General features: G+C 45.3%; 1 protein-coding gene across 9 annotated transcripts in view; it reads right to left on the reverse strand.

Annotated features, from left to right (window-relative positions):
* Positions 1-12,067, reverse strand: part of ENOX1 (ecto-NOX disulfide-thiol exchanger 1) — a 611,692-nt gene that overhangs the window by 140,757 nt on the left and 458,868 nt on the right. For all 9 annotated transcript variants that reach the window (XM_027116194.1, XM_027116191.1, XM_027116190.1 and 6 more), the window contains one exon: positions 9,792-10,025. In XM_027116194.1, the coding sequence (XP_026971995.1) occupies positions 9,792-10,025 (234 nt within the window). The remainder of the gene's footprint in view (positions 1-9,791; positions 10,026-12,067) is intronic.

Raw genomic sequence — 12,067 nt, forward strand, 5'->3', positions numbered from 1 at the left:
TAGAATATTTCCTTGTTTTCAGCAAAAGAGGACCTGTTCCGGGGTGGTCCGTGTTTGCCTTGGAAGGCTACTGGAAACCCATTTGAACTTGGTTTGAGGGGTGTGTTGATGGGGGGAGGGGATGGGAGGTTCTACCTGTAAATAAGTGACAAAGTTTATTTCAAAGAAACCAATACACTTGCCCGTTCGCAAATAGTTACTGGAACAGATCTGTGTTTTACGACTGACTTGGAGGTGGAGAAGAAGCAAGTTTGAAGGAGATTAAGTTAACTGGAAGTGGAAGCTGTATGTCAGTTATTACAACGTTAATTGATCCCATTGCTGAAGGCTCACTGCGTATTTTCCAGACAAACTTGAGGAGACGAGCCTTTCATCCCTATTTTTTTACCCCCAAAAAGATGTGATTTAAGAGAAATATCCTAGAAACTAACACAACATTGTAAATTAACTATACTTCAATAAAAATTTTTAAAAAAATCCTACATTTTCCAAGTAAACTGAGTAGAATCTGAGTTCTAAAACTAAGAAGCAAAATTAGACTAAAAGATTCAGATGCTTCTCACGCATTTGACAAATGCTAAGTGACTACCATGTTCCCTCTACTAGAGGGACAGCAGAGACATCCTTGTACACTGTATGTGTATATTCCACTGTTTATATATTATTATATCTTGTGTGCATACGTACACACGCACACATACATACACACTCTAGATGAACAGACAGAGGGTGGTTCACATTTAGTAAAGGAATTTTATTTTATTTTATTTTACTCACCAGAGGTTTTACAATCAACCACCGCTGTTAGTATTTTACACACCATACAAAGTCTGCATTCGCGGAGTGCTTTGTGAATCTGGCGGAGCGCTGTGGGAACACCGTGAGTACCTTTTCTCCCAGAGGCCCCCTTTCAGACCAGGGCACTTCACTGCTGTGGCTGCTTCCTGCCCAGGAGGTACGTGCACTGAGTGAAGGCAGGGTCGCTTGACCCAGCGCCCGTGGATTCTCCAGGATGGAAATCCTGCTGTTGATGGGCCACCGTCCCGGGCCCTCTCCCGCCTGGTGGTGCCCGTCTGGGCTTGGGGATCAAAGCTTTACTCCTGGGCAAACCTGCCCCTTCTGCCCTCACGCTTTGATCCGAGGAGATAAGTGGCCTGGGGAAGGCCCACAGGGCGGCCCGCACGTGAAAGACTCAAGTTTCCTTGCCAATTTCAACCAACCCGCAACTGAGCGCGCACTTGTTCAGCGTCACAGCTGGTTTGCACAGTTTTGTTAACTCTGGAATTTCAGTCTGAGTTCAACCCTCAGTGAACTCCAGCTGCACGGGGTTCTTATTTCATGGACCAGAGCGGCTTGTATAAGATAGAATCCATCACACAACTTAACACTGCGTTCAACCCGTGGAGAGGCCCATAATTCAGCATTATGCTTGTGGGAGCCCCACTGCGACCCTTACAGTCAGAATAAATTCTGCCTCTCTCCCTCTCTCTGCATCTCTGCAGATATGTGTTAGGAGAATGGGCCTCCGAAAAGACGCAGAAATCAACCTAATGCTTATAAGAAATCTTTTCTTTTTTTTCTCCCCCTCTTAAAAAATAACAACAACAGAAAAGAGAACTCTGACTTCATGAACCATATTTCCCCCTTGCTGTGACTTGCATCTCTATGTAACACAGAGAAAAATCCTAGACGTTTTCATTATGGGGCTTCCAAGGAGAGAGAGAGTGAGCAACGGGGTCCCATCTTTCTTTCTCCCTCGCAGGGGCACAGTTTTTTCTTCTCTTGCTTGTGGTTACGCAGTTCATAAATACCCTAATTTACTGTCAGGAAGAACACACTTAAATTTTTAAAATGCATGTTTCCTTGAATGACCTAAGAGCCAATTTTTATCGTTCTTCACTCTTAGACCTAAAGCATAAGTTCACCAGATCAGAGCTAATTGATAGTTTTCAGAAAGAGAGACAGCAATTTTAGGATTAAGCAACTGAAAATACACAGCTGAAAAAGTAAGCAGGCAAGAGACTTTCTAACACTGTAACAAGTAATAGTAGGCAGAATTCCATTTTCTCAGTATATATGAATAAAATAAAATATACATTATATACTGTATATATCTCATATATACATATATATATCGCTTAGTACATAGTTTTGAAAACTCCCGATTTCATCCTCGTTTCTGAACTTTCTGAGGCGGGCTGGTGGATGACTGATGTACTGATGTTCAAATTAACCGTGAAAACATTAGCTAACGAATGACTGGTTAAGTCTAGTCGATGTCTGTTGCCATGTAAGACGTGACTTTATATTAAATGAAGACGAAGCCAGCAGCTCCCCCTGAACGGCTACAGGAGGGTGTTGGGAGCGGTCATTTTCAATACCCAAATGAAAACTCAATTCTGGATTCAGGGGAAAGATCACAGAGAAAACAGAAAACAATATAAACTAATTTAAACAGGATTTAGATTGAGGCACTCTTAAAGCTATTCATGCGGAAATAAATTAACACGGCTCATAAAAATCACATCAAAGACGCACTTATAAAAATTCCAAATACTTTCTGTGAACATGCGCGGGTTCAACTCTGAACATGGGTGCCCTTCAGAAACTAGAATGTGCAGACATGCCTTCTCCACACAAAGAATTGGGAAAATTGGCATATTTTGGAGTGACTATGGACCATTTGCTCATTAAAAATTGCCCAATGTTTTCTAATCAGCGTCTTCACAATGTCACACCTGGGCTACTGCAACTGTTTGCTCCATGGCCTCCCTCGAGCTGCAGTTTCCCCTTCAATCCGTTCGCCATTCCTTTGTCACACTCCTCTTTGTTAAGGACCATGGCCTTGTCTCCCCGCTTTAGCATGTACTGTGCACTCATCCTAGGGGCCCCGGAACTCCTGGTCTACCTGGCTAACTGTGAATGCTTCCCTCAAGAGTCAGCCTAAGTGCCTTTCATAAAGGAAGCTTTTCTGCAACCCTAACATGAATTCGGTGTCCCTTTGCTACGTTTCCACAATTCCCTACATATCCTGCTATGAAAACATTAGTCACTCTATACAGTAATCATTGGTTCATGTATCCACTGGCCCTCCAGTTCTGAGGGGTCAATGTGAGAAGAAACTGCTCGCTCTGAGTTTTTCCCTTCGTAGTTTCTTTCATTATACTCTATTTCTAATAGATCTGCAGTGCATTAGTACTGGAAAGTTACAGCAAATCCAGTGGTCAAAAGTTGGGAAATACCATTTGATAATAAACATTTTAATTTCAGGTTGAAGAGTGTTTTCACATTGTCTACCAGAGATAAATGTTCTCACGGCACTTAAGCTGGCTGGTCCTTTCATCCTCCAGGCCTCCGAGGTTATTACCGTAAGCAATGAAAGTTAAGAGAGATATCAGATAATTACACAGAAGCAGAGCTTTCCACAGTAAGCTAATCAGCTTATCCAATGACTTAAAAATCTTTTTGAAAGTTTTTTTTTTTTTTTTAAATTCTGGAAGGTAATAACCCTTGCATTTAGCTTTGAATTTAGCTTTTTAATTCTGGGAAGGTGATAACCTTTGTATTCAGCTTCGTGAGGACTAAATAATATTATAATGATGACCACACTTCAGTATCTGAATCCATACCCATCTTATTTCATTTCTCGTCACATCGGAATTTGTCAACCTCCCTCCCTATCCCTCTTCTCCACGTTTACTGAGCACGGGCACGTAGGAGGCATTCTAAAAATTGCACATGGCAACATCTTTGCTAGTCAAAGACCACAAGCATGAGCCTCGTTTGGGGGCTTATCAAAAACGTAGGCTCACCCTACTCAGGCCTCCAGACTCAGAATCTGCATCCTAGTCCAAGCGTTTCATATGCACATTGAAACTGGAGAAGCACTAGAAGAAATCACTCAATACAAGCCAGGGAAACTGGTGAGGAGCTCACCTAAGTTAAAAGATAATGAAAACCTGAAATGGAAAGTAGCATCTGAGAGAGTGGCGAATACTGAAAGGCTCTGATGTGATTCTCATGAGCTTTGTGAATCCCTGTCCCCAAACCCTCCACCCCCATTTAAAGAAGAGCTGCTTAAACGTCAGTCATCTTCATCCCAGAAAAAAATGTGAAAAAAAAAATGTCAAAGTCTTGGAAATGGGCACAGAGACTGCAGATCCTTTCGATGGAATGCTGGGCTAGAGGATCCTCTCCACCCGCCTCTGGCATTATCTGATTTTCCAGGGATGTGAATCTCTAATTGTTATTGACTAGGCTATTTTACAACTCTTTAGGGACAGAAGACAAATTGTGAAAAGGCATAACAATGCAAATAATTCTTTTCTGTAACAATGTAAATGAATTTTTGTCCAGAAGAAAATATGTCTTTACAAAGCAAACTCTCTTTTGAACCAGTTTTAACATCTTACTCATTCTCTCATTAATTAGTGAGTTAAGTAAAATCACTGATACAGGCTCATTTTGTATTTCTTCTCCCTCTTTGGGTGCACAGGGAGATCTGGCCCTGAATTTCAGAACAATAAGTGTGACAAGAGCCAGGCCATGAGCCCTGAATATGAAAACTGAAGTGGGTTGGAGTAGCCTGATTTCTGGTGGGTCTAGAAAGGAATGACAGGAAGGGAGATTCCACGTTTGAACAAAATGTCTCGAGAATGAGGGAAAAAAGGAAGACATCCTACAACACTTTTCTTTCCACAGAAATGGGGATAGACACACACACACAGACACACACACACACACACAGGATGAATGGAATGTCTATACAGCTGTCCCTGATTTCTAGCCTCTATGATAGGTGGAAATAACTTATAGTGTACAGTCACATACTGATTCAGGTAGAATGGACATTCCAGGACGGCACTGCTACGACAACATTCCCCAAATTTCACTATGTGTACCTAAAACTTAGACATCCCTAAACAAATCTCCATTCTCTGGCTGCTCAATTAACCATCAAGAGGGGTGGGACCTCACCTAGCCTTCAACTCACTGATAGTGTGAAAGGCTACATAAATGTTAATACTTCCCCCTTTACCCTCGACATACCTACAAGTTCACTTACAGACACACAGACACACACACACACACAATCTCTCCAACAATTTTGTACCTGTGAAAATGAGAAAATTCAGTGGGGACAACATAAACATGCACTGATTATTCCTGCTTTTGGATCAGGTAAAATGTTTCTAGTTGAAATGGTCTATCTTGCCTTGTGAAGGTCAGTAACGTCCAAGGACGTGATTCTCAAACAGGTTCCCGTGCTTCATATTTCCTTTGCCCTGAGAAGGAAGCCTGGCTTCTAGCTAATGGAACTTCGACTTGGCTCAGAGCATTATTGATTTTTTTAGTTTCTCAGAACCATAAATATTGACAACCATCTCAGCAAGATGCTGGCAACCACTTCCGCGGTTTCTCCCTCTGGCAGGCTGATCGGGGGCCATTCTGTATGCACATCAGAGACTAGTCCTCAGAAATGACAAATGCTGATCGCAGGAAGACTGTATCCTGGATGACATATCAGGGAATCCCAAGGACAATGCTTGCAAAGCTTTGTCAAAACTTCACCTGATTCAGAGGGAAACTCGTCATTCATCATATAATGAAAGATTATGTGAAGCTTTCCAAAGGGGGAAAAAGTACACAAGAACTTTTAAATGCTCTTTCCAGGAGAAATCCCCAGTGAATCAGGAGATCATCTTTCCTCACTGTCTAATCAATCTCTCCCTTCCACAGTCCAAACACGGGGCTCCTCCAGGGGTGGCTGGTCTGTGTTAGACAAAGAGAAATTCATTATCTCATCTGCCTGGTGCTACTGTTTCCAATAAAGTGTAATTATGGTGGTATTGAGCTGCTTCTCACTTTCTCAAAGCCGTGCTACAAACTTTGGATCTGTGAGCAGTTACTTCCCAGTCAGTCTTCACTAAGTTGAACTGTCTCGGAACAATGTCTATTTAATCAGCAGGGTGCCCGCTAATTTTCTTTTTTAGAATTTGTATTAACCATAATGGACACTGGGTGCTCAGTGCCTCAGACGCTACACCATGACAACTCAGTGTCTCCTCTGACTTCAGAAGACCCAGGGACCACTGGATCGGGGCTACTGGGTCCCAGAAAGTCACCCCTCTCTCACCCCACCTCTGCCAGGCTGGGTTGCCACCACTCCCGGGCTAGCACGCTGCACTTCCCACGCATAATAGTGGGAAGAGCTTTGTAATTGCCTCTGTCACTCAAGAAACCTAAACTACACCTAAACTCTGTGAGGCAGGGGCTTTGTGTGCTGCTTCCCTGGCATCACAGTGTCAGGGATATGGCAAAGAGCTCAGCGAATACTTGTGGAGTGAGTGGAATGATGGCCGAGGGCACACCGCACTTCCCTACACTTCCCATCATGCCTGGTAGCACTGCTGGCCGGAAATGCAACACGCTCATAGCTCCAAACAGCTAAGAAAGAGAGACAGGAATTAATTTACTGAGCATCTACTGTACGCATAGTTTTACCACCGGGCAGGATATGGAGGTCCTTGTCGGTTACAGTAAAGATTTGGCCAGTACAGATTTTGATGGATAAAGCTGATTTTCCACAAGAAAATTGTAAGGCTAAACGAGTATGGTGTAAAATGGGGGGAAAAATGCTTGTAATAAACCTGAGATAGCAAGATTTCTCAGGGGAGGAAAAAAAGTCAAATCCAATTAGGTATTTTCAGATTGTATTTCCATTTCCTTTCTGATCCGGGCTTTTTTTTACCGGAGGTCTTGATGGCGTTTTACATCCCCACATCAAGGAAATCATCTTCAGGGAAACAGTGTCCCTGGCTCCTGCTGTCTGGCTCTGCAGCGTTATCAGGAGCAGGGAGTGGATTTCCTCTCAGAGGCAGCCAATTTCCTAAGCAATTAAATGCTGTTTATACTCCAAACTCTGTGCTTGGGTTGAAATTGTCATGCTTGATATTACCTGACTGTTGCCTAAGATGTCGCCCCATCTAGCTCATTTTACTGTAACTGCCATCTATTAAAATTTCCAATCTGTTCTCTCCTCAAGGGATCACACAGTACTTGGCAAAAGTACGGCTTCTAAATTCTTCAAATTATACTCATCTATATAAATATACAGTTTTGAAACGGCACGGTTTGCAAATGACTTTACCAAACTGACTTCCCAATCTGCTATCCTTTAACAAGAAAGGCAATGCTGTGGAACTCTTACACGCAAAGACACTTCTGTGCTGGTTTCTTAAAAAGAACCTAACGTAGATGCCAAACTTTCCTGAAACTCCTCCACGGGGTCATGGCGCCAAGGTGCTAGTTTTTGTCACTTCTAGGTGTGGACACGATCGAATACAGTTTAGCTGACGTAGCTCATTAGGTGAGGTGATACTACACAATGTACTGGATATTAAAGAAAAAATTATTTGTTCCAAAATCAACATTCCTGCTTGAGAATGTTGCTCTTTCTCATTCTGCCCACTCCTTATGGATTCTAGTCTGAATGGAAAAGTGAGGACGTCTGCATGTGCATTTTACGTGCTTTTTATAAAAGGGACAGCCACAGCCTATGATGGTAAGACACGCCTTCTCGGAGCAGCAGAGCATATGCCAAGGGCATCAGTAAGAGGTGCTCTATGGTTACGTCAACTAAAGAAGGTTCTACAATGATCAGGTCATTAGCCACTGCAGTCGCTGACCTTCAACACACCCTGAAAGGAATTCAGGGCAGAGAAAAGGAATGCGGCACTCTGTGCTCTGGAGAAACTGGAAGAACAGGCTTCCACATGGGTAGATATTTTCAGAAGAAACTTTTATGATCCCAAATTCTTGCATCTTCCCATACTTAGAAAAGTACTAAAGCCATTAACTAAGATATCTGTTCCTTGTGACTAGCAGCATCCTTCTCCTAAGATGTGTGCTTGGGTACAGGCACCCCCTTCACCAAAATCATATATATACTGACTTCCTCCATTACCTCTTTGGAAAATTTCCTCAGAGCTGAGAGGCTGTCCCCTGAGCTAGAGTCCTCAATAAGACACTGAATAAACTCAACTCACAGCTCTTACAATGTGAGGTGTTTTTTTTTTTTTTTCCCCCCCAAGTCAACAGTTTCAGTGGCAACTGCATCTGATTAGGGGTTCCCAAGGCTGGAGCAGGGGATGGGGGCTAGAAGCAGAAGTCTTTTTTTTTTTTTTTTTTTAAATGCCTTTTTTTTTTTTTTTTTTTTTTGTGCGGTACGCGGGCCTCTCCCGTTGCGGAGCAAGGCTCTGGATGCGCAGGCTCAGTGGCCATGGCTCACGGGCCCAGCCGCTCCGTGGCGTGTGGGATCTTCCCAGACCGGGGCAGGAACCCGTGTCCCCTGCACCGGCAGGCAGACTCTCAACCACTGCGCCACCAGGGAAGCCCTTAAATGCTTTTTTAAAGAAACAGAATGTCAACTTCCTATCTTCCTAAAATAGGTTTCAGGCAGCTTTTCATATTTCCTTTAGTGAAAACATCCAATCCACTTTAAACACTGCCAGCTATGCTCTAAAACACTCCAAGGATCAATCGCATCTCTCCTCTCCTAAAGACTTCTCCATTGTTTATGGAATAAAACCCAAATCCGGTGGCAGCCCTCGGGCCTTCACCATCTGGCCTCAGGCTGCTTTCCCAGCTTCACCTCCGCTCTGTTCCCCCGAGGAGGCGACTTGCCTTTCTCCGCCTGTGCCCAATTCCCCTCTGCCTCCTTCTGTCTTTACTCTTTGAGCTCCAGCCTCTGACAAGAATGTCTTTAGGTCCTTTCTTCTCCTGGGGAAACAAATCTTGTTTACCCTGCAAGGTTCAAGTTCTGCCTCCTCTGTGAAGACTTTCCTGACACTGTCATCAATACCACTCACACTTGTCCGTGAGTTCCCAAAGCATGTTGCTCATATGTTGGTTGACAATCATGTCATTGGCTTTGTATTACAGTTCATCATGGCCAGCGACCATGACCTGTTTTTTCATCGAAACCTGACACGCCCAACAGACTGAGGAGGGTGTGACCATCACTTGCCTGTAAGTGCACCCATGTTGCTGGAGTCAAACAACTCTGCTCAATGATGGATCAGAACTGACACACAGGTCATCCTAACTTCCAAATCTGGCCTCTCCCCAGTCATCTGTAGTTCACTGTGTCAGGTACTAAAGCCTCTGTCTCTCTGTCTTTATCCCCCAGGGCCTCAAACCCGGGAGAGGAGCACAGAAAACAGTCAAAGAAATGACACGTGCCCACTTCTAGTTCTAATTCTTCCATAGACATTAGGAGGGTCCCTTCCCCTCCATCTCTAAAGACAAGGAGCCTATTCTACATTTCTCTTCTGTTCTGCACGGGCCCCAGCACGGTTGCAGACAAGCCTTGTGTGTGTGTGTGGGGGGGGGGGGGGGCTTTGTTAAGAGGCCAGCAGAGGTGCAAACTACAGACCTGGAGGAGCCCCGGGACCTGCCTGCCTGCAGGAGGAGGCACTGGTTCATTCAACAGGGGTAGGAAGTCAGATGGTGGCCTGCTACGGGGCTAGTGCGGAGGGCTCTTCTGCCCCCCTCTGCTTGAGTTTGGTTGATACACATTCAGGGAGAAGGCAGGCCAGGGAGAGGGCTGGGCAGGGGCACGGCTCTGTCCAGGCAGCAGGAGGAAGCCCGGGAGACCCCGGTCCCATGAACTCAGCACGCGAAGGGACAGGAGAAACACCTGGGCCCGGCGCCTGGGGATCACGCTGTTTCCCTGGCGGCAGGCCATGGCCGGCGGGGCAGCGGAGGAAGCAAACGCGCGCAGCTCCTACCTTTCAGCTTCTCGGCCAAGAGCGCGGCCTCGTGCTCTGAGTAGTGCATGATGGGCGGCGGCGAGGGCGGCCGCAGCCGGTCCTCCTCCAGCTTGCGCCGGTGCCGCTCCTCGCGGGCGCGCATCCTCTGCTTGCACTCCCACTCGTAGAAGTCGTCCCGGGCCTGGGCGAAGTCCACGTGTAGCCGGCCAGAGTCCTTTTTGTCCGTGCTAGACCCTAAGCGCATCCGGTAACCTGAAACCAGTGGGAAGGCGGGTCACATCACACTGTCACAACACTGTCACGCACGACTGTCACAGTCGGGGCCAGGCCCTCAAGGCGCGCCAGGGGAGCTCTCACTGATTTCTTCTTCCCTTACAAAAGACATCCTTCCCATAGGAGGTGGGAAGCTGTTACCCTCCGAGGCCATCCGGAAGCGGAAGCGCGGCCCAAGGTACGCCTATTATAGATGTGGGGATAAACGCTCCAGTGGGAGGGGTCTTCAAGCCAATGTTGCCAAGAGGATGATCTCAAGAACCAGGGCACTTATCCTAACTCCTTCTTCCTTCTGGCTTCCAGGAAGATCAAAAAAATATTGGGCATGTAGCTTTTTTCCCCCTCTGCTTTTTATGGCCTCAATTTTATATTTTCAATTTACTGTAACTCTGTTGCAATAAGCCCTCTTACTTTTATTTGTTAGGAAGAGGTGGAGTGCAAGTTCATAAATATTATCTATGATATTTAAAAAGATCTACAAAGTAAATTCCGTGACACCTCACTCACAGGCTATTGCTTCATTCTCCTAGAAAACGCTGCTTGCTCCATTCTCTCTCGGCAGCTGCAAAAGCCACAATTACCAAGGCAATTTTGCAATACTGTTTTATTTCCACTTATCCTCTGGGGCACACAGGAGAATATTTTACCTTCAATCAAGAGGCCTCACCGCGGCCCTCCTTACAGCCCCTCCAGCACCTCATCTGGCACGCAGCACGGCGCAAATTGTCCATGCAATCTTTGAAGGCCACAGGAGCCCGTGTGAGAGCCCAGAGCTAGACCAAAAAAATGGGCCTGGAAGTCTTTGGGGGATTTACTGTGAGCTACACAACTTATAAAGATTATAAGCAGAAACTTGATCTGAGAAATCAACACAAACAGAACTGAAACCAGGCCGCCAGACTAACTTCAAGGGAAGGAGGTTTGGCTTTGAGGTTGCTCTTCAGTTTGGGGTACTCAGATTTTTAAAAACATAAATTCAGGTCCCAGCAGGATCCCTGCTGTCAGGGGCTGCCAGAAGAGAGAGCAAAATAAGCACTTTTGCTGTGCAGGGACTTTGCAAATGAGACACCACTGTGAAATGCTAGGCTGCACTGCACTGATGCTCGGGACCTTGTGGTAGATTTCAATGGATTATTTTAGCATTTGGGGTTGAAACTCAGCTGAAAAATCCCAGGAGAGGCTGGCTTCTCCCCAGTAGGGTACTTCACACCTTTGAAAAGTTACAAATGTGAAACAGATCTCAAGTCTGATTCCTGTTATGACCTTCTCACTCCCAGCTTTAAAAGGTATTGTCTCTCTAAAACTGGGAAGACATAACAATACCTATCAAAAACGCAAACATCTCAAGAGGGAGGGGATTTGGGGATGTAGGCACACGTATAGCTGATTCACTTTGTGATACAGCAGAAACTAGCACACCATTGTAAAGCAATTATACCCCAATAAAGATGTTAGAAAATATATTTTGAAAAAAGTGTTCACAAGCAAAAAGAAAATTAAAAAAAGCAAACATCTGATCACAGAGGAGAAGAATTAATGCTAAAGCAGAGTATATTTTGGTTGTGGGCTGCGGAAATTTAACAAATCAGCAGGCCGTGGTGACATATACATAACAGCTGAGCAGGCAGAATGGCCTAAGACTGGCCAGCTGTCCCAACTGGCCAAGCAACTTTCCCCTGGTCATGTCCAGAGCATCACTTTTCAGACATTTCTGGTTCCAAAAATCACCCGCTCTTTCATCACAACACCATCATTAAGGCCTTAAAAGAGCCCGTGATGAGGCTGGGTCTAAAATTAGCTTGGCCCTCAAATGTGATTGTGGTCCTAAAATTAGGCCATCCAGCTGGGCTAGGGCTTGCGGGAGCTCTTACGTAAGAGCGGCAGCCTGCCTTCCTTCCTGCCCTTCCCAGTCAGCCTTTCAGATCTTCCCAGGACCATGCTGCAACCTTGCCAGGGCAGCCCAGGCAGAGCTGGGAGACCCCCGTGTACTCAGGCAGGTCGGCTGGAGGTGAGGCCTTTGC

This window comes from Aethalodelphis obliquidens, unplaced genomic scaffold, assembly GCF_003676395.1.
Source record: "Aethalodelphis obliquidens isolate GAN/ISIS:26980383/991018 unplaced genomic scaffold, ASM367639v1 scaffold16, whole genome shotgun sequence".
Classification (NCBI taxonomy): Eukaryota; Metazoa; Chordata; class Mammalia; order Artiodactyla; family Delphinidae; genus Aethalodelphis; species Aethalodelphis obliquidens.